This window comes from Solenopsis invicta, chromosome 12 (assembly GCF_016802725.1).
Source record: "Solenopsis invicta isolate M01_SB chromosome 12, UNIL_Sinv_3.0, whole genome shotgun sequence".
Taxonomy (NCBI): domain Eukaryota; kingdom Metazoa; phylum Arthropoda; class Insecta; order Hymenoptera; family Formicidae; genus Solenopsis; species Solenopsis invicta.
Window position 1 is genome coordinate 9,653,588 of NC_052675.1, and position 22,475 is coordinate 9,676,062.

Consider the following 22,475-nt stretch of genomic DNA (forward strand, 5'->3'; position numbering starts at 1 on the left):
ATGCATATATTTCCTTTTATTCTACTGAATAAATTACTCAAAATACGTGGATATATTATCTTTTTTTTAGTTTCGTCGAAGATGCATCCTATTTTATCGACGTCGAGCGCCATCTGTGAAAATGCGGCGTCGCACCGGTCGCACGACCACGCAGAAAGCAAGCAAGTGGACAAGAAGATGGACGATTTCTCATAGCGTGAAGGAGATAACAGTAATATATTTATCGCTGCAAATACACTGATTACGAGCACAATGCCTGCGCCAGAAGTCGCGGTACCGCAGCCGCCGGCCACTGAGAACGAGGAGAACAACGTTCCCTCGTCGCAACCGATCGTGGGCATCATTTATCCGCCGCCTGAGGTTAGGAGTATCCTTTGCCAATACTCTCGGAATGCGAGAACTGCGTTTAACGAATATTCGCTACGGAACTGCGAGGAACGCGACGCAGAAAGCGTATTTTGTATACGCCAACTAGTTCTGGCGGCAATATTGTTTTGATGTGTGAATTGTTTATTTGTTTTTTCTTATGCAAAAGTTCAGATATCGTTGATAAAACCGCCAGTTTCGTAGCCAGGAACGGGCCGGAATTTGAATCCAGGATCAGACAGAACGAGTTGGGCAATCCCAAGTTCAATTTTTTGAACTTTGGTGATCCTTATCATGCTTACTATCAGCATAAAGTAAAGGAATTCAAGGAAGGGAAAGGTCAGGAACCCACGGTAGGTTCAGCTCCTGGGAAAACCGTTAATCTCACCGCGCATCAAAAGCAGCAAGAAATCTTGAAGCAAGTCGAACAACCGTTTGTACCCAAGGATCCACCAACCGAGTTTGAATTTATCGCAGATCCTCCTTCTATATCTGCTTTGGATCTGTAAGTAATAATCTTTATATATAGATAATTAATATTTTTTACATGACAGTGCATTAATAAAATAAAACTTTCCTTTCAGAGACATTGTGAAGCTAACCGCTCAATTTGTTGCACGTAATGGAAGACAGTTTTTGACCAACTTAATGAATCGTGAGCAAAGAAATTTCCAGTTTGATTTCCTGCGGCCTCAGCATTCCTTGTTTCAGTATTTTACTAAACTCTTGGAGCAGTACACCAAGGTAAATAGCAGTATTCCTGTTTCAAAGTCTATATAAGTTTACTGTTTGTAAAACTAAAAAAGTTTTTAATGTACATTTTTTTTATAGGTACTGATTCCACCAAAAGATTTATTGCCGCGTCTCAAGGATGAAGCACTCAATATGGATAAAATTTTGGAACAGGTGAAATATCGTGCAGAATATTTAAAATATCAAGAAGCACAAAGACGTAAGGAGGAGGAGGAATTGGAAAGGGAAAGGGTTGCCTATGCACAAATTGACTGGCACGATTTCGTCGTAGTTGAGACTGTGGATTATCAACAGTTTGAAGTCGGTAATTTCCCAGCGCCGACAACACCAGACGAAGTCGGCGCACGTGTCCTTATGCAGGTTTGATCATAAATTTCTGTATTATTAACATTTTTATTTCATTGATTAATTATGTAAAATACTGTACCAAGTAATATATCAATTGTACAACAATTAATAATATTTACAGGAACGTATAGAAGATGGTGAGGATGTAGAAATGCAAATTGATAGTGACGCAGACGATGAAACGCAGACTCGCACAGACGGCGAGAAAACCGATCGTGCGAAAGATAATAATCAAGTAAGTGTATTCCATATTTATGATATAGATTTGTTTTATGATTTGATTATTTGTATTATACTACTATTTAATATTTTCAGGTGCAAGATATGGAGGAAGATTCTAGCGATGAGGATGATGTGTCTCCACCAGGTGACACTCACAAATCTAAAGAACCCAAACCACGAGAAACGAGCATGCAACCGCCTCCATTGCCGCCTACGCCAGGAAACGTGGTAGTTAAGAAAGGATACGATCCAAAACAACATGGTAAGCATATTTTTCAATTATCAATTAGAATTATTGGTTACTCTAATAAATCTGTATTTTACTCTCAATATTTTTATAGCTCCTAAAACTAGTCGTCCTGCGGCTCCTGATGAGTACCTGATTTCTCCGATTACTGGCGAACGTATTCCCGCTAGTAAGGTGCAAGAACATATGCGTATCGGATTGTTGGATCCACGCTGGGTCGAGCAGAGAGACAAGCATCTGGATAAATTGGCGCAGGAGACTGTATTCGCACCGGGCACGGCGATCGAGGCGAGTCTCAAGCAACTTGCCGAGAGGCGTACCGATATCTTCGGTGTAGGCGATGAAGAAACTGCAATTGGTAAGAAGATTGGCGAAGAGGACAAAAAGAAGGATGACAAGGTTACATGGGACGGTCACACCTCGAGTGTGGAAGCAGCGACGAGAGCAGCGCGGGCCAACATTACGCTTGAAGAACAAATTCATCAGATACATAAGGTCAAGGGTCTTTTGCCTGATGAGGAGAAGGAGAAGATCGGTCCGAAACCAGTAAATCGCGCAACCGAGCTTTCTCATATGGCTGCTGCCGCTTCAAAGCCGCAAGCTACATTGAAAGCACCTCCGAAGCCTCCTGCACCAAAGCCTATACCAGTACCTACTCAACCTCCTCCACCGCCGACCATGAGTATGCCTACTATGGGTATACCCCAACCAATGATGCCACAGCCACCGATGATGATGATGGCACCTATGCCACCTATGGCGCCTAGACCACCACCTCTGATGAGTACGAAATTTTTTTATATATCTTGAAAAATATATTTTCTAATCGGATTTTTATAGATAAAACTAATCGAAATAAAATCTGTTGTAGCCCCGGCGATGTCACCATTTATGCCAACGCCACCGCCAATACAGCCACCAATGACGGCCGCTGTAAGTAATTTGTTATAATACAACTCCACTAATTATTGTTTTCTATTTTAAAATTTATTTATTTAAAATTTTTTTTTAAAGATTGGGTTAAAACATCCTGCTAGTAAACCATTGGAAGATGAACCGCAAGCTAAAAAACTGAGAACCGAGGACTCATTAATTCCAGAACAACAGTTTCTTGCTAGAAATAAGGTAAAAAAAATTAATGTCAATTTACTGAAGAGCTCAAATTATGTGAGTAAACTTGTAAAAGAAAAAAATTCCAACTCTCTTTTTTCAGGGTCCTGTACAAATTAACATAGCTGTGCCTATGATGACAGAGAAGGCTGAATGGAAATTGAACGGTCAGACATTGAATGTTACTTTACAAGTAAGCGATACTGTGGCAACTATGAAAGCGCTTATTCACGAACAAATTGGCATGCCACCTGGGAAACAAAAATTACAATACGAGGTAATAAAAATTAATAATTTTTTGTCGTATACATGATTATGAATAATTATAGCATTCTGTAAATGTAACTCTTGTTTCCAGGGAATGTTCTTCAAAGATAATAATACTCTTGCATATTATAATTTAACATCCGGTAATGTTATCAACTTGCTACCGAAGGAGAGAGGTGGTAGGAAAAAGTAAATAAAAGGGTAAATATATAAATTAAATATACAGAATTATTATAATAGTGATGTGTTATATCATTTATTGATATAACCCTAACAATTTTATTGCTGTAACCATTTTGAAGTATCATATGATCAAAATATATATTGTGTTTATTCTTAAGATCATATAATACATATAACAATTATAATATTAATAAATATTACATCAAATAAGATTCTTTTTATTATAATTTAAGCTTGATTTCTTTTACATTGCAAAAGAAATCACGCTCATTCTTTTGCATCGTAAAAAAAATTGCGCTTAGTCTTGTGTTCATGTAATACATAAACACAAGACTAAACTTCGACGAATCTTATTCATAGGCAGAAAAAGATTTACGTCAAATTTGGTTGACATGAATATATCATTAATTTTTAGGTGTAGTGATTGCTACAATTTATCAATTATTTGTGAATTATTTCAAAATGTTTGATGGATATATCTTTTTCTGTATAATTGTTTTATATATTAGAATAATCATTTTATTTTTAAAGCTTTTTAAAAAAATAAAAAAGCATCATATGTTATTTACAATATCAATTGAAGCTCAGGCTAAGAGAATTTTTTTACATATTCGTACATGTATTGTACGAGAGATTCTCACTCGTATATAAAATGCTTTTCTTTCAAGATACAATAGAAAGTAGATGTATAAATTTCAGTATTCTAAATAATTTAATAATATGTTTAGTAAAATTCTCTCAAATAGCCCAAATCTATCACTTTATATTACTCTGAGAATATCGCGCATAAGAGAGGTCCTTTTTAGAATATTTTTTTATATATACAAGATTTACACATGCTTTTGTTCGCTCCTCTTCTTCAATATCTGATCTATGATTTTGCGATAACGCACGGTCATGGGTCTATAAATCTGAAAATATTAATCAATTTTGATAGTAAAAGATATCTATTCAAAATTTTTTTTACTTACCGATTCGGCATCATCGTAAGGCTGGCACACCAGCGTCAATTCTGGCAGACAGCGTGTAATTTCGTCGAAGTTGCAATTGTTTCGTAGCAAACCGTGTTTTGCTTGATACGCTGCACCCATCATAGCCGAATTGGCTGCTTCCTATATCCGACAAAATTGTGAAAGGTCTCTTCGAGTATATTAAATATGAATAATAATAATCATCGCAATGTGTTTACCATGATATATACTGGCGAATTAAACACGTCGGAAAGCACTTGCAGTATAGTTTTATTTATAGAAGCACCTCCCGTTGCAATTATCCGAGTATTAGGTCCTTCATTAAAAAAAAAAGAAATTATCAGAAATTTTTGTGAAGTAAGATCGTAAAAGAGAAATTTTCATAGGGGATTGCTTACCGATGACAAATCCAAAGTCTTCAGCGTATGCTCTCTTTGCGACAAATTGACCCTCGATTAGCGCTCTAACTTCCACTTCCTTCGAACTGTATCGAGAGATCTCGTCATTGGCCTTGTTATATCTATAATCTCCAATGACGAAAGGTAGAATCTCTTGCGTATCGAAATACAATGCGAAATTGCCGAAATTTCCTCGCGGAGTACTTTCTAACAATTCGTTGAATATCTGCCAGCTACCTTGCGCGGCATCGTTCCGTATCCTTTCGCGAGTCAAAGAACCGTTTTTAAAGCTGCAATGCAAAATTGCTGTTCATTGGTTTTTATATTGTAGTAGTAAATGAATGACAGAAGACGCTTACCAGAGTAACGCCATGTAAGCCTGATCGTCTACTGGATTACACAGTACGTGACCGTCTGTTATGGTCTTGGGTTCGTTCAACCATAGGAATAAGGTATCGCTCGTACCCAAACTGCAAGCGATATCACCTTCTTTTAGCCTCATACCTACGTATCATTCTTGTCGTAAGTACAACGGCATGTTCTAAAGTTGTTGTTCGCGAAATTAAACGAAAAATCGTGGCCAAGTGCACGAGTGACACTGCGTACCTAGTAAGGAGCCAGGATTGTCCCCGGTGAACGCGATTATCCTACATTCCTCATTGAAACCGAATCTTTCCACGAAGTAAGGCGATATAGGGCCGATATCGCTGTACGATGAAACGGGCTTACCCAGTTTCTCTCTCAGCCCCGTTGCGCAAGTCTATCAAGTACGTACATTAAATACACAGCGAGCAGGCGTTAAACACAAACGTATACAATGCTATTTTACCTCCAATAACATATCATCCCAGTCTTTCGTACGGATATTTAGCAGATTCATGCCCGAGCCATCCGACCAGTCGATGGGCGCGTAATCGCCCAGAAACAAGGAGGCGATAAAATTGCTGACCAAGGAGATCCTCTGGAAAAATGGGGTGAGAAAGAACGGGACACGCGTAAATAACAATATTCGGCTCAGACGCGTTTTAGAAGCGGCACAAAGCGTATGACGCACAGCTTTGATCATCGTGATATAATTAGAGGCGTTAAATCACACGGCGGTTACGTCGCAGAAATTTTTAGATTGCACACTTCTGTCAGTGAGACGTTTTAAGAGGAAATGAAAACGTGATTAATCGTAAGAACGCGAGTCAATAGAAATTCGATATTAATTGCTACACATCGTCTACACACTTGCAAAACTACAATAGACACACTCGTAAAATAAACAATTATATAGAAATTGTAGGATCAATCAGTATAGCCATACGTAACGAATACCTCGGTCGGATTGCCGTTTTCATTTTTTCGAAGGAAGCCACGAGTTTTTAGTAGGTAATACCTCAGTGCTGCAGTAGGCTTCCGGCTTCGTGCGTGCTATTTTCGCAATCTGCGGTCCTGAGAATCTCTCGTACGCCCGTGAACCCGTTATTTCCGCTAATTTCTGAAATCACAGCGGCGCACGGATAACTATAAATGCCGTCGGCCTCCTGGCCCTCGTGTGTGTGTGTGTGTGTGTGTGTGTGTGTGTGTGTGTGTGTGTGTGTGTGTGTGTGCGTGTGTGTGTGTATGTGTGTGTGTGTGTGTGTGTACACCAAGTTTAAGCCGGCTACTTTAAATATTTGGCCAATTCGTTCTCGCGTAGTTACAACTGTCAGTCGTTTAGGATGTTGCACATCGCGGAAATAAACCCCTTGTGAAAGCTAATGTTAGCCAATAAACGTATATGCATTCGTATAAACTTTAACGTATATAACCGCCAGATATTTGGATGTATATTTTCGCGTGCGTTGTGTAATCCGTCCTTATTACATACATGTAGGAAAGACGAGCGATGCTTACTTGAGGCCCACCCACGATCTCCTCCAGAACGCTACACTCTTTCGACGTACTGGAATCCATCCATACGGGCGAGTGAGTCACGGAAAACGACGTGGCGAATTGTTCGTGCAGGAATTTTATCGGGTCCAAACGCCGTAGCCGATCGCGGCTGCCCTTGCCCCAATAAACCGTGCCGTGCTGCTGCTCATACGATTAAAATATATAAACAAACGTACTCTTTGTGAGTCGGCTCTTTAAAATAATCGATTTTACTTTCAATATACGGTCGTGTTACCTGCGCGCAACCAGAAATAGCTGTTACTCTGCTAAAATCGACCCCGCAAACGCGCAATTTGTCTAGTATCATATCTAAGGCCTTAACCCACATCAAAGAAGGCACCACCACGACGTGTGACTCGTCCTTCTTTCGTATGACCCCTCCGTACGTCCTGCAAAGTTAGAATATACTCCTCGTTACGTGAACTTTAACTGTACCGCGAGTGTTTTCCCATGTCTTCAATTCGCTAATATGTTATTCTTATGCAACGATAATGATTCTCATTATCCAATAGGAAGATCAGTTAATTCTTAATTGTCATCTCAAAACGAAAAATGCAAAAAATTGCTTTCTAAATCTCGTAAAGTGAAAATAAAGCCTTTGTCGAGTGATTTGTCACTCTGATAAGAGTAAAAGTGCAACATGAAAATTGAACCTGCATTAACAGAAAAGATTACTAAATTCTAATAAATATTTGTTTGTATAGTTGCAATGAAACCTTTACTTGCGGTACGTAAATATTTACTCAATAAAAAAATGTAGTAATTTAGTAAATATTTCATTGCGACTATTCAAAGAAATATTTATTTTTCTCAGTGTTATATGCAATTTTTCGAGTGAATTTTCACTCTACGAGATATAGAGAATATGTTCTTAGGTACTTAAAAATCGCTTTGTACCTAAATTCCGGTAGATCATTGTCGAATTGTACGCTGGTTTCGTGAAGGACAGCTAGATTATCGTCAACCACCACCGCTTTCAACTGAAATCAGATCGGGATCGATTAGTCCGGACGCATCGCTGATGATCTTTAGTCATCACGTGATCGGTCTGGATAAACGGCAATAATATTGACGGCGTGCGGCGCGATGCGGGAGAAACTAATACGCATCTATTTATATTATCGCCGACGGTGTCCCGTGGTGCGTACGAATTTTTATTCGTTTCTTTTTCTCTGATGTCGCAGAATCTCGCGATATCAATTATCGGCCATAATATTTTCATCTCGCCGCATTTTTCGCCGTTTTCGCCTTTCCTCCGTCCGCGTTTTATCTGCCGACGACGGGCCCGTGTGTGTTATCGTCCTGTTAGATAATAGTGACCCTCCCGGCGTCGTCGAAACGTTTCTCTTTCGACTCGCTCGCGTGTTTCCTGCGTAAATAAAATACTTTACAGCTGCCGCCGTATTGACATACTTCGGGACGCGTAACACGGGCGTCAAGTAAGACCCAGGCCTTCTCCCTCCCGCCCCGATGGATCGTCTCCTCTATTCGACGCTAATGAAACTCGTAAACACACTTCCTAAGGTTATCACTCTCGGAGTGAATGGGGGCATTGACGACGAAGTAACGAGCGTTAATAATTGAATCGCGTGACGGTTAACGCAAGAATTTAAAGAAAATGAATTGAGCGGAGGCTGTGCGTGCCCGTAAGGTGAAGATTGGTACCAAAGGCGCCTCGCGCTTATAAATTACGCTCCCGCGATTGTGGGTAATTAGCGCGTTTTAAAGACCGCCGCGCTTTTGTTACGTTTTTTTTTTTTTCCCAGCAACACATCCGGCGCGATACCGTTCTTAGGGCGAATATTAGCGAGATTTGCATCGCGTGCGTCGATTCGGCATGTATAATCACGAGACGCTTCGTGCGACCGCAGATTTTCAAAAAAGAAAAAAAAAAGAAAAGAAAGAATATCGCGAGCTCAATTGGAAATTCTCCTGCGTGACTCCTTTTCACGAAGGATCGTTAGTCCTTAAGAAACCGACGTAATTTTGGCGACTCCAATTTCGACAGCTACGAACGCGAAAGAATAAATCGAATCGAGTATCATCCTCTGCTCGATAAATAGGAACCCAGTCGACACAATTTGTATCTGTTATATATATATATATATATATATATATACATATATATAATTTGGAAATAATACTTTATATAACAAATATTTCATGACGTTTGTATCATAATTTACTTGCTTTCCATTCTATTGCTTTCCTTTATGTGATATAAATGCTGCATATTATTTATGTAACAAATACGTGATGTTTCAATATGTAGAATTTAAACGTTGGAACAACACGGACGTTTATACAAAAAAAGTAATTAATTATAATAAGATGGCGTACTTTTGAAACGTAGTGAAATTATAACTACAACGTTGATGCAACTTTCGTGTTATATAAAATGTGATACTGAAACTTATAGCTATTACACAGCAAACAGATAACTGTGTCGACTGATCGGTTTCACATGCGTCACTGAAGCTTCGAGTCTGAGGCGAAATCTTATTTCTCGTCCGTGCCGGTTTCTTTAATTCTTTGAAAAAAGGAAAAGGAAGTACATATATGCGAAAGCGAACGACGTCGTTGCTCATGAAATACTCTGTTCTCGAAATATTGCCAAAGTAAGACGATTCCAAACATACTGTTGTGTCAATACCGTCGGCGTCGCGCGATAGGATCGACCGAGTTCCACGTGGTCATCGGAGTAACCGTTACGCTCCGATGAGCGTCGCAGAATCGTCACGTAACATAAAAAAGAAAAGTAGAAAATCGAAGAGAATCTAGAAATGATTCCAGGGAGACCGCGTGTCATTCTTCTTCCGCTTCTCAGGTGGTTCCGTTTGTTTGGATCGCGCATTAGCGCGTCGGTCGCGTCGCGTTTACGCCGTCGGGATCTTCTTTTACCTGCTGCGTGCTGAGGTCTAGGCCCAGATACGTGGCCGTCGGCGGCTCGTCGTCCATCCTGCCGTCCGCTCGGCGTAGGCTCGGCGTAGGCTCGTAGAACCCGGCGCTGTCGCGATCAACACTCGCACCCGGCGGCGTCCACTCCGCTTTGCTGCTCGTGGGACTAAGTGCGGACGACTAACGCGCGGGCCTGTGCGCGGCCCATTCTCGCGACGCACTTTAGACGTCGTCGTCGTCGCCGTCGTCGCCGCAGTTGCCACGCGTTACGCTTACGCGCGCGGTTTCGCGGCGCGGCGGGGAGCGGCGAGCGGCTCGCCGTAGCCTCTGTGGCTGGAGAAGTAAATAATCCCGTCCGTCGTTTTCGGTATCAGCGCGAGAGAGTCGCGTCCGTCGTTATGTAATGTAACGCGCTCTCGTTGGATCCGCCTGGAGATTGTTAGCGCGGGCACGGAGCGACGGGAGCGAGCGGCGTGCCGCTGTAACGCCGTAACTCCTCCAGTCGTGATGTTGCTCGACACGCGTGCGAAACGAGATCGGCCTGAGGTAACTCTCCTGGAGAAACGGCCAGGTAAAAGGAGAGGAGATCGTGCGAGCTGCCTTATCGGCGGTCTCTCCGGAACGTGGGCGTTGCATCACCTGCCCGCTCTGTTGCACCTGCTGCCCCAGGGAAGTTGCGACCGCCGCGACGCCGGCGTTATCTGAGGAGCTCTCGACCGTTTTAACGGATAACACAGAGCGCCTCGGAGGTAAACGCGCCAGGCGATACCCTTTCATCGATTTGCGATCGATTTCTTCCTCGCGAAACGTCGACGTCGAGGTGCTAATAATGAGAATTGAAAACAAAGCGCGCTTTGAAAATGCTAACATCAAGATTCACCTTTTCCTCTCAGTTTCGAGAGAACTTTGATTCAACAGATCTCAATTTAAAACTTTAGTTGCCCGACGATGAGGATGATGAAGATACGAGGGAAGACGCGACGCCGACGCACGCGTTCCCTTGCTTTAATTTTATAATCTCGTCTTCTTTTTGATTGGCCTTTGGATCTCCGATTCTCAATTGAATCGCAGTACCACGAATTTTATAGACTCTCGAATGTTCGAACGCGGGGATGCCGATGGGGGCGCGAGACAACGAGATAGCCTTGGCAGTACGAATTGCAAACCACTAGGCCCGAAATGCAACGAGCGGCTGGAGAGGCGGATTGTTAGCGCCGATGCACGAGAGTACGTGGGTTTGTTTGCGTAGCGAAGAATCGTATGTGTCGGCTACACCAGGGATGCTCCCCATGGGCGTCAAAAGTTGTTTTCTGGGAGGCTGAAGACTTTCTGGAGAAAATCTTTATTCAACGGCGCGAATGATGAATTTCATTTTGGGGACGCACGATATTTTTTCCATATATACTGGAAAAAAAGTTTTGGTAATAATTGAACTTTGGTGAAATAATTTCAAAAAAATGTTTCATTGTTATAACCAAATATTTAGTAACATTTATTAATTATATGAAAAACAAATAAACACAATAATTAATAGACATCGATTTTTAAACGATCACTAAATATTACTAAATATTTCGTCATGTTAACTGAATATTTAATTGAAACAATTTCACCAAAACTTGATTATTACTATCCAACTCTTTTTTTTTCAGTGTGCAAACGACGCATAAATATGAATAATAATGAGAATATAGTTATAGAAGCCTTTTTATGATACTTTCTCGATTCAATTTTACATTCAGAAACTTTTCCCGATTTCCTTGAAGAAATTTCATTGAGTCGGTTACAAATCTGCCTCCAGCTGACACTTGATGTTTTTAGAAGATAACGGCGTGAGTTTATCGGCGGAAATGAAAAACGCTGTTGAAGGGAACCCGTCCCTTCTTGCTGGCGCCTATGGATTTAGCCTGCGACTATTTGTCGGTCCCGTTGCCCTATAATCGTGCGGTATACGGATAATGGTTTGGGACGCCACGTCGGGCCGGCTCTGAGGGAGGCGATGAAGGAGAAAGAGAGAGAAGAGAGAGATGAGAGAGGAGAGGAACGTGTATACGCGTCGCCAGCAGCGACGCGGCGCCGGGACCAAAGCCCCCTTTCATAAAACACAGCCCCGATAGTTTCGGGGGGCCGATACCTCCGTGATGATGGGAGACGATCGACGCGGACGGGCAATCGGGACGAGCCATTCGCCGGCACACGGATCACGTCCCGGCTCGGCCAAGGCCCATTACCCGGCTCTGGCCCTCAGCTATACGAAACGATCCGCGTTCGATTTCGGTTACGCTCCGCAGGATCGTGATCTAATTACGCGAACGAGTTGCGGCGCGCGCCGCAGCGTCAGTTACCGGATTGATGCCTTGTTTGTTATGACGATGGGGCCTCGGAATTTCGCCGCGGGCCCCGACATGGCGCGGTGCACCGCGATCGATTTTCGTCCTCGACAGAGAGAGAGAAAGAGAGAGAGAGAGAGAGAGAGAGAGAGAGAAAAAGTATGTTAAAAAAACCACTTGATCCTCGATCGAAGCTCGATGGATCTAACGTAAAGTCACTTCAAAAATATATTGAACTCATTTAAATCTCTGCATTGTTGAAATGTCGGAATTATGAGTGAAAATGAAATGGATTTCTTTGTTTCGCAGGATTATCTAAAGAAATGTTTTTCCTACATTCCCGAGAATACGCGACAAAAGAATGATAAAATTCATGGTGATCTTAACAAAAAACTTTGGCAAATACGTGTCACAAATGGTTTAATGTTCTCCTCGAAACCAAATGAAAATATCTCGGACAAAACAATTTTGTAAAACACATGTCGGACTTTCGTCTAAGATCAATACGCAACATAACTGATGATATTTGTTCAGTGACTGACGAAATATCATCAGCCACTGATACAGTAATCAATTTATTGAAATACTTTATCAGTTCTTGCTTTCAAAGGCGGACACAGTGATAAAAAAAATTTCTTGAGAAACTAAAATATTCATTTTAACACGTGAAACTGAATATTGAGTTGGTTCAATTAATACTTATTGTTAGTTAAAAATTTGATTGGTTGACGTGAATAAACTATACTTTCTTTCGATGCAACTGAACAATTGTTGAATCAGCCCAGCGTTTAGTTGATCGTATCGGATTAAATATTTTAGTTTTTTTTTAACAAATTTTGCTTCTTTGCACGTTAATGAGTTTGAAGTTTGAAAACGTTTGTCATCGATCGAATAGAATTATTCGCTAAGCGCGCTAATACGAGTCGTCACGCTTAATACAGATTAATTAATACGAATCGTGACGGAACGAATGGGCGGTCGCTGGAGACCGCGCGGGTACGCAGCGCGGTGGTAATTTCAACGCTCGCTAACGACGGTATATCGCGGCCAGCGTAACGCGACGCTCGGCCGCTGCGTTAAACGCGAGAGCGATTTTTCTCGGACGGCGTGGTTTCATTACCTAAACGCATCCACGCCGTGCGGAACAGTTCGGGGCAGCCATCGGGGGGTATGGGAACTGAAACGCGAGCGAACGAGGGGTTGGTTGAACGCGGAGGAAGGGGGTGGCCGCGCGCCACGCGGATGGCGACGGCGACAACCGGCTGCTGGCAGAGTCACGTCGTCGCCGTCGAACGAACGAACAACGACGACGACGACGACGACGACGACGAAACGACGGTTGCAGACAAACAAAAGAGAGAAAGAGAGAGGGAGAGGGATGGAGAGAAAGAGACAGCCAGGCGGTTAGGATTCGAGCGACCGGCCGGCGCTAACCTCGACGCCAAGCGTGGAGCGGTGTGGCGTCGCTGACGTCGTCGCCGCCGCCGCCGTCGCCGTCGCCGTCGCCGTCGCCGCCACTGCCACCGCCACCGGGCCGACCGACGACGAAGACGACGACGATGATGTCGACGGCGAGGGCGACGGCCAATGCAAGACTACTTCTTCTGGCACGGGGGGTGAAACACAAGCCAAGACCGGACGGACGGACGCCTCTCCATTCTCAGCCTCCCCCCCCCCTTTTTCTCGATATCTTTCACGATGCACTCACGCTCATCCCCATCCGGTATTGTCATCTGAAATCCCCGATTCCTAGGCGTGTCTACAGCTCTATCGCGCACTCTACTTGGGGATAATTGAAGGAGGAGGACGATGTTATCTGTCCGAGGTTGTAAATTAGGAGCGATTGTTTTCCTCCAATTCGGCACTTTGGGCTTGTTCCCTCGCACGAAGGGCACATCGGGACCGGAAAAGAAAATGGTAATCAAAGAGAATTTTTTAGAAAACTCCAAGTGCAACGAGATGCTTCTTGAAAAATGTTGTTTCCTTAAAACTTAAAATATAAAATAATTTCTAAAGAGATTGATAATCTGGAAGAGTTTTTTTCTTTTAAATCTCTTCCATTAGATGCAAAAATATTCGTACTATTTAATATTTCTAGCGATAAGCGATATGTATCTTCTTTGCACGGGGCGAGCTTTAAATCTACAGCGCCGCTTAATTTCCCCCAAATGGCGACCCTATAATTTCCCGTTGATCGCGCGTAGTTTACAGCGCGGAAAGCAGGGGAAATCCCGATGATCGCAATCGCCACCAACGCTCCTACATACAGCACAATAACTCATTTTTTTTCCCGAGGTCGGTATAGACGGCGCCTCGTGTAGATAGAAAGAGAGACGGGGTCCCCCTCTTCCCGGGGGTGTACCCGTCGTTTTAACCCATGCCAGAGCGCCTACCCCCGGCAACATCCGCGGAAAGTAGTAGAAGCGGCTGGCACCCGCAAGGGGGGAACGGCGCGGCGGCGGACCGGGAGGGAGGGAGAAGGACTACGACGGCTCCAGCGTGGGGCGCCAAGTGTTTTGATGCTTGTTATGCGAAGGGGAGCTTGATAAACAACGGGAGAACGGAGAACGGAGAGCGGAGCCGGTGCCGGTGCCGGACGGACCGGATCATCACCGTCGCGCTCCGTCCTCACCCTCACCCTCAACCCCCAACCCCCAACTCCTTTCCCGCTCCCCGGACTGGAGCGGACGTCCGACCGACTGGCTGCGCCCGTGTCATTACGAAAGAATTGATATCCTGACACACTACGGCGTCATTCCGTTTTTCTAACTTGTTGTCCCGAGCACTGACGGCGTCCCGAGCGGAAAGACGGCCGTCGTTAGCGGCGGTGCCGATGCCGGGGCGACGACGCCGCGCCGCGCCGCCGTCGCCGCCGCCGTAGTCGTCGTCGTCGTCGCCGACGCGGCTTTCGAACGCTCGTGCGATCGGAAATTTCCGGTCATGGAGCACAGGAACGAGATAAAAGTAGTCGATCGTGGCTTTTGACTCGAGAGAGAATTAATGAATAGATAAGCGTGTCAACTGTATTGTAATATTTTAATATTCCGAACACTTTTCAATTAATAAGAGGCCACTTGGATCAACAGCGATTAAATTTCATTGATGATTAACTCGATCGTCTAGTTAGATAGTCAATTTTAACATCAAATTGAAATTCATTTTTATGATACTTTGACGTAAAAATAACAACGACGATATATACGCCTCGTATTATAGGAAATCTTTAAGAAAATTAAGTATATCCAAGACTGTAAAAAATTTTTAGAATTTTAATTAAAGACGAAGCTCTGCCTGTTAATTAAATTTTATAAATATTAAAAAAGATTTAAGGATTTAGAAAATTAAACGCACAGTATAACAGCGTACACGTTTATGAATAAATTTCTAATTTTCTAATTTTTTAATTACGTTATACTGTCTTTATATTTTTTAACCCTTTAAATCTTTTTTAATCACGTATATTTATTTATACATTTAAAAAAGTTTAACTTAATCAAATTGTACAAAATGAACAGTTTTATAAAATATAAATATATAGAGCATGTATAAATTTATAATTTATAGATTTTTACAAACAGAACTTTATAATTTTATAAATCAAAAGGTTATTTTTAACCAACTGTTAAGGAATCAAAATTACAGTTGTTAGCTATTTCATTTAATTACCAAGAACAATTACAATTTTAATCATTACTTTTATAAAGTATAAATAAAATGCAAATGAATCATTTATACGTGAAATTTAAATTGAATAGAGATTAGTTTAGAATATTAATTTATAAAAAATTGATACAATTAAGTAAAAATTCAGGGTTTCTTAGCACCAGTGCGATACATATTATACGTTTTTCTTTCCCTCTTTTCACGGTTTCCTAATATATCTTTTACTAAAATAAAATATTTTATAGACAATTTATTATTTTTTTAGTATTATATTAGTATTATTAGAATTTAGTATTATTATTTAGTTATGTCGAGAGGTTCAATTCGCGACAAACCTTCTATTCTCGATCTCTGAGGAATGTAAAAAATTATCATTACTATTTCTGACGAGAGAGAAATGTGCTCTTCGCTATCCGCGTTCCCTTCCTGCGATCCGCGCGAACAGAGGAAGAGAGAAGAGGTTTAAGTGCGTATACTCGACGGAAATAGAGCTCCGGTTTTGCGAGTAAGCAACGCGACGAAAACGAGAATGGTACCGGTGTTTACTCGCTTTCCGCCATTAACGTGCAGGAAATCGCGCTCGCACGGTACGGGCGTCCGTCGTTTAATTCGCGCGTCGTAAAGTACCTCGGTTTCGAATCGGGAATCACTCGAAATGTCATCGGAATCGAATCGTGCTGCTCGACTCGTAGACGTCAAGGCGAAGGAGGGATTTAAAAAGTGGCGCCACCACGCATTTATGACGATGAAAACATTCGGATGATAAAACGACTGTCTTTTCAATTCTAATATTTATGTTAAGTTACACGAAATCAATCTGATGATTAGATAAAGAGGGAGGTAGCAGGGAAGGGTTAAAATGTTACGCAAGCAGTTTCTCAGAAATCACAACTTTCCAATACGCAAAGTGTAATTGGCTATAGTTATGCAAGGAGCGTCCAACCCTGCACAAAATTTATAATTTTTTGAATTATTATAATCAATGGGTACACTGAAACAAATTTAGTATTAAACCAACAATTCATTGTTTCGTATATCATATAAGCAAGAATATAAAATCTTGGAGGAATTTATAATATTAAACAGACATAATTTGCTTACATCAAGAAGATTTTTTTCTTCGTGTAAGCAAATTATGTCTGTTTATAATTTTTACATTATAATTTTTTCAAGAATTATATTCTTGCTTATATATGAAACAATAAATTGTTGATTTGATATTAATTTTTTTTCTGTGTATAGTCCGTACATTTTTCTACATTAAACAGGAAAAGATCCAAGCCTAATTATGCCTAAAATTAATAAAAAAATGTTTACATTTTTAAATCACGTGAAATATTATTTGCATTTCTCTCGAAACGGAGTTTATGTGGATCGAACGTTTCTTGCATAACTATGGCCAATTATTACATAACTTCGCAAGCCCCGAGAGTGTAGCTGCAGTATATTAGATTCGAAAAGTTTCCGGCTGACGACGGAAATGAGTAGCAGCTGGTGCCCTTCCGACTCCTCGGCGCGTGAATATCATCGAGCAAGCAGCGTCCTCGCCGTCGCCGTCGCCGTCGCCGCTGCAAATGACATTGTTTATCCGCCGCGGGAGCAAGAAGAGTCGCCCGAAATGTATATAAGTATACGAGAGTCGTGTCGGTCGTTTGGCTTCACTCGGTCAAGCACCCTGTACCGGTGCGGTGCGGTGCGGCGCGGAGCAGCGTCGGCTTAGCTCCAGCGTTCTCTCGTTGGTCATGCATGCGCGCCAGAACTACCCCCGCTCGGGCGTCCGTCGCGCGCACCGTCGTGCGAAGGCGACGACGATGTGCCATCGTCTTCGTCGTCCTCGTCGTCGCCGTCGTCGTCGTTGCCACGTTACGTACGTGTGCACATACTCCCGGCGACCGCGACGACGGGGGGACGGCGCGCGTACGTATCCGCCGAACGGCGTCAGGAGCCGTGTCGCGCCACGTTTCTGGCGCGCCGCGCGTCGCTCCGCTCGCCGTGTCGCCGCGGATCCGCGCCGGCTGCGGCCACCCTTAACCGGATAGTCGACGACGACGACGACGACGAAGGCAGGGGTGGCGAGCAGAGAGATTCACCACTGGCGGTGGCTCCAGTCGTCCGCGTATAATACCTGCTACATATTGCGCGACGGCCGGCCGGCACCGCGACCAGTCGACCAACGACGATCGGAGAGTCGAGTCGGGTGTTGGCGTGTTGCCGATCGCGCGACTCCGCCATCGTCTTCTTATCGTCCGTCATCTGGACGTCTCTATCGTATGAAATACCTTCGCGGAGAGAGAGAGAGAGAGAGAGAGAGACTCTTCTCCGTCCGTCGTGACCAGCGCTAGTTAATTCTAAATAGAAGAGCAGAGTATTGTAATTTTTAAAAATCGTACGTTAACAGCCGTACCTGACTCTCATTAGCTCTTTACAAATATAATTTTAATTCTTGAGAGCCTCTTGTAATTTTACTGTCAAAATACAAGGTTTTGTCGCCGCGATTTACAGAGCGTTACGAGTTCGGACCTCGAAACCTGAATTCGAAACCAGCAGGAATTTTATACACCTTATCTCTTTTTTATTCACACTTATTTATAGATGAATATAAAGTTTTGCTTTTTAGTACCGGGCCACAGAGATTATGGCAATTCGTGAATCGCACTGGAAAATACGATCGAGCAATCAAATATGCATGGAACGTATAGAATAAATTAATTCGTCGAAAACGAGTTATAGAAAAAAAAATGATTTGTTACGTATTTTCGCTACACTAGTTATAAATTATGCTGAGAGCTCATTTTCTGTGCAACTCGAAACGTTATTGCGTGATTTTCTATTCAACACAAAAACACATGTGTTTCAGATACGTGTGCCTCGTTAAAGAACATGAAAACAAAAATTCAGCGTGCTTTACGCGGGATCCTCCCGGACGCCGGAGATCCCAGCGATCGCGGCAGCCGGCGTTTTATACGCCGGCGTAGCACGTGCGCGGTGCCTTTTCGACCAACAGCATAAAAGTCTGTAACAGGTAAGAGACGTGTGAATTTAACGATGTTATAAAAATATTTGAAAATCGGGCGACAAAGATTTTCCAGAGCGAATTCTTGTGTCTTGTATCGTCGATGGAAAGATAAGAAGAAAGAATAAAAAGAGAGAGAGAGAGAGAATTTGCTTTTTTTCTACACTGTAAAATTTGTCGAATTCTATCCAACTTGAGTTATTTTTAATTATTCTTATAGATCGCCATTGTTCCTACTTAATACGTCGTCAATTTAAACTGAACAATGGAGTTAAACTAGTTAATTATAAAAATATTAAAGTTGACTCAAATTTAATTTATGATTTACTAGGTGCGTACGTTAATACGGACATTACTTTGAAACTAAGCAATTTAATCATAGAAATGGCTTGATTAAATGGGGTTACTCTTTTAACTACAAATTTTGTGTTAAAATAAGAAATTTCGACACACGCAAAAGTTAAAAGTAACAAAATGTTATTTAACTCGAGGAATTTGTTTAAATTTGATTCTTTAAATAATATTTAACAGTGTAAAATCCAAGAACGCGCACGTATGCATGCGATGTAAGTGAGAAAAAGAAGCCCGATATTGGACGAAGCGAAGGATTAACAATAAGACTCCTCGACTAGAAAAGAATAAATGTCGAAAGGAATTTAGCTCGCACTTTAAGAGAGATAAATATTTGCCGCATTTGGGAGGCGATAATTATGCCGGGGACACACATCGCATCTCTCTCTCTTTCTCTTCCTTACTTACGTAAGAGCCGCCGAATAAATTAGCGTTGCCTCAACAATGTCGGGGTTTCAAATCCGTTTGGTATCGCGACGCGATTGCGTCAGACGCGATTGCGGAATGCGTCTCGAAGGCAGCAGTGCGATGTAATCGTTACCTGCATACTTTCCGTTAATTGGCGAGCCGTGTGAGTGGCAGGTGTAAATATAGCAATGCCGCAACGCGATTTGTAAATATCGCCGCCTCGGAAGAATCAATTTTCTCCCTATTATCTACGCTACGACTGCTAGCAGCGACCGCTGCATTTAGACTCGGCGTGTGCAAATTTAAACGCGCGCGTCGCGACGTTCGGCGACTCTCTCTTTCGAGAGCGGTCTGCCCGCGAAGCCGCGACGATACACGGCATTTTATCTTTCGTAGAGCGAATGAAATTCTCCCAAGTTCAACGCTCGAGCACGCCGCCTGGCCGGCTTTCTTACTTTCTTTCTCTCTCGCACTTCCGAAAAAAATTGGTTCTTCGCATTATCTCGCTGGCAGATCGTTTTATCCACCTCTCTCGTCGAGATATTTTTTTTTTCCTGTCTATGCACAGCACTGGCTGCACGATGCGTTTAGCGATGCGCCGCGGCCGCCGCGCGCACGAAAATCACCGATCGAGGCTACGGTTGGAAGATTAGATTCGCCGCGGTATAATTTCGTATGCACACGCGCGCCTCTTCTCCCTCTATCTCTTCCTCCATCCCACATGCATCTTTCCAGCCACGACCCCGATGCGTCGTCGTGATGCACGAATAAAGGTAGGCGTCAGATTTTCGCTGGCACGGCGGCGGCGGCGGCGGCGGTTTCACGCGATACGCTTTGGCGAATGAGACGAGTCCCCGCCGTCCCCGGTCCGGGTTCATTCGTGTGGTCGGGTTATAGCGGGCCAAAGAGGTACGGATGCCGAGGCGGCGCGGTGGGTATAGTATAGAGCACCGCGAAGAAGCGAAGAGGAGCAAGGGGTAAGCGACGGGGGGGATGGGAGGTGCGGCGGGAAGCAGCCGGGACGGACAGGCGCCTACGGCGCGGATCCGAGTGGCGCCAGCGCTAACGTAAGCGTCAGCGCTAGCGCCGGTCGACTCGCGCGCGCGCGCGCGCGCGTCCGGACCGGCCGCCGATATCATCCGGAAGTTACAGGCCGCACCTGTCCCGTCATACCTCTTTCTCTTTCTTAATTCTCTCTCTTTCTCTGCCCGTGTCGTCGCTTTTGCTGGCAGGGCCGTCGGCTACGCTCTCGCGCCCGTCGACAACGTCGACGCAGGTGTTCCGTCAGACGGCCGGCGCGGCGGTTTTCGCGTCCGCGTCGCGCCAAAGCAGAGACTTCCGGTGGGGCAGCCTCGGAAAAAAAATAGCTATACGGGTTGTAGTAAGCGGGGAGAGCAGACGAGACGCACGAACGGCACCGTCGTGTATATCCGTTCGATTATATCGGACAGGTTGTTGGCGTGCTTGAACGAGCACGCACTTTAATGAGAAAAAAGAACGAGTTTCGATAGTCGTTAACAATCAACGTTATTATATATCTTCGCGCCTCGCGATTATGGCGCGTCGAAAGTTTCGACGTTTTTGCGCGACGACGCCGTAAAAATGATCGCGCACACCTTTCATCTCTGCGGACTCGGGTTTATACCTCGAGTTACATTTTATCTCCGCGACTTAAACGTGCGCATTTCCTCGTGGCAACCACTGGCAGAAATCTCTCTCTCTCTCTCTCTCTCTCTCTCTTTCTCTCTCTCGTCTCGACACGGAGGCGAGCCGGTACCAGTGGGTTTCCACGCCCGTTCGCATATACACGCCCGTGTGTCCCTCGTTTTTATGGAACAATCGTTAATCGTATGCGCGACTAGTTGATCGAATATATTTAAAACCACGAGGAGCTTAAGTAGGAAAGCGGCGCCAGCGATGCAGACGATTACGCACCCGAGTCCGTCGAGCGTGCAACGCGTCGTCGTGTCGCCGTCGTCGTCCGGAGGTGCCGGCCGGCCGACCGACCGGGTTTTTCCATTTGCAAACGGATGTCGTTAATGCCAAGCCGAATTTCCATAACCGGCAAAAAGAGAGTGCGGGAGAAGGGGAGAGGAGTCAGTCCATGTGCTGCCTGAGTGACAGGTGCACAAAACGCTGTTAGCGCCGAGTGTGAACAATAAGGCGCCGTCTCGGACGAGCGCTTTTTGTCCTTAGTAAATCTGCCGTCAATCACAATGGGCATTCATTCTTCCTTTTTTTTGTTTTCTTGTTTCTCATGTGCAAATGAGACTCGCGCACTCGACTGCTATTGATAAGACTGATCGTCGCTCGTGGACAAGAATGCTGAGTTGTAACTTTAATCGTTTAGCGCCAGGCGCGCGCAGACTTCCTACAACATTTTTTTCTTTCTTTCATAAGAACCGTTTTATCTCGGCCGTCTAAACATTTGTCGTGAGCGGCGTAAAATAATATGCTATTAGCCGTAAAGGCCCGTCCAAGATTTTCCGTCGCGTCCCCGTCCCTCTTCTCTCGCGAAGAGAGATTCTACGCAGATACGCGCGAGCACACGTTCGCACAATGATAAACAGCTAGAAGCCACGAATGATTGGTCATCCCCGACACGCGTTCCAACGCGTCGCCTCGGTCCATCGGGGGGTTACTGAAAAAGATTCCTATGCGCCGGCCCCAAGAATAGCTCGAAACGTCTTCGCGCTTCGCGGAAGATGAATTATAGCGGAATCGTGAGCAGGTCCGTTCGCTCGCCGCCGCCGCTTCGAGGAACGACGACGATCGCTCTCCCGGGGAATTTGGAGCGTTGACATCGGCGCCTCCACGGAGTTGAGATAGACACTTGGGTCCAGGATGCCGAGCCAAAAAAATCCGCCGCTTTCGGTCGCGTAAAATTAACGTAAAATTAACGGTCGCGTCATCCTCGTCGCAGGGATCAGGCACGGAAGGGAGCGATAACATGGATATCGTCGTTCCTTTCTTTCGATTAAAATTGCAAGTGAAAGAACAACTTTGCCGAAAGACAGATCTGAAGAT

General features: G+C 43.9%; 2 protein-coding genes across 2 annotated transcripts; one reads left to right on the forward strand and one right to left on the reverse strand.

Annotated features, from left to right (window-relative positions):
• Positions 1-113: 113 nt before the first annotated feature.
• Positions 114-3,708, forward strand: LOC105194593 (splicing factor 3A subunit 1). Its single transcript, XM_011159578.3, has 11 exons — positions 114-367; positions 541-871; positions 951-1,110; positions 1,198-1,479; positions 1,589-1,702; positions 1,783-1,951; positions 2,031-2,720; positions 2,808-2,869; positions 2,951-3,061; positions 3,150-3,323; positions 3,405-3,708. The coding sequence occupies exons 1-11, from the start codon at positions 253-255 to the stop codon at positions 3,504-3,506; spliced, it is 2,310 nt and encodes a 769-aa protein (XP_011157880.1). The 5' UTR covers positions 114-252; the 3' UTR covers positions 3,507-3,708.
• LOC105194594 (xylulose kinase) lies at positions 3,551-10,022 on the reverse strand. The gene is made up of 12 exons (XM_011159580.3): positions 9,687-10,022; positions 7,683-7,765; positions 7,021-7,174; positions 6,747-6,926; positions 6,247-6,348; positions 5,695-5,826; positions 5,472-5,625; positions 5,225-5,369; positions 4,866-5,155; positions 4,686-4,783; positions 4,468-4,608; positions 3,551-4,407 (listed from the first exon to the last, which is right to left on the reverse strand). The coding sequence occupies exons 1-12, from the start codon at positions 9,741-9,743 to the stop codon at positions 4,327-4,329; spliced, it is 1,617 nt and encodes a 538-aa protein (XP_011157882.2). The 5' UTR covers positions 9,744-10,022; the 3' UTR covers positions 3,551-4,326.
• Positions 10,023-22,475: the final 12,453 nt, after the last annotated feature.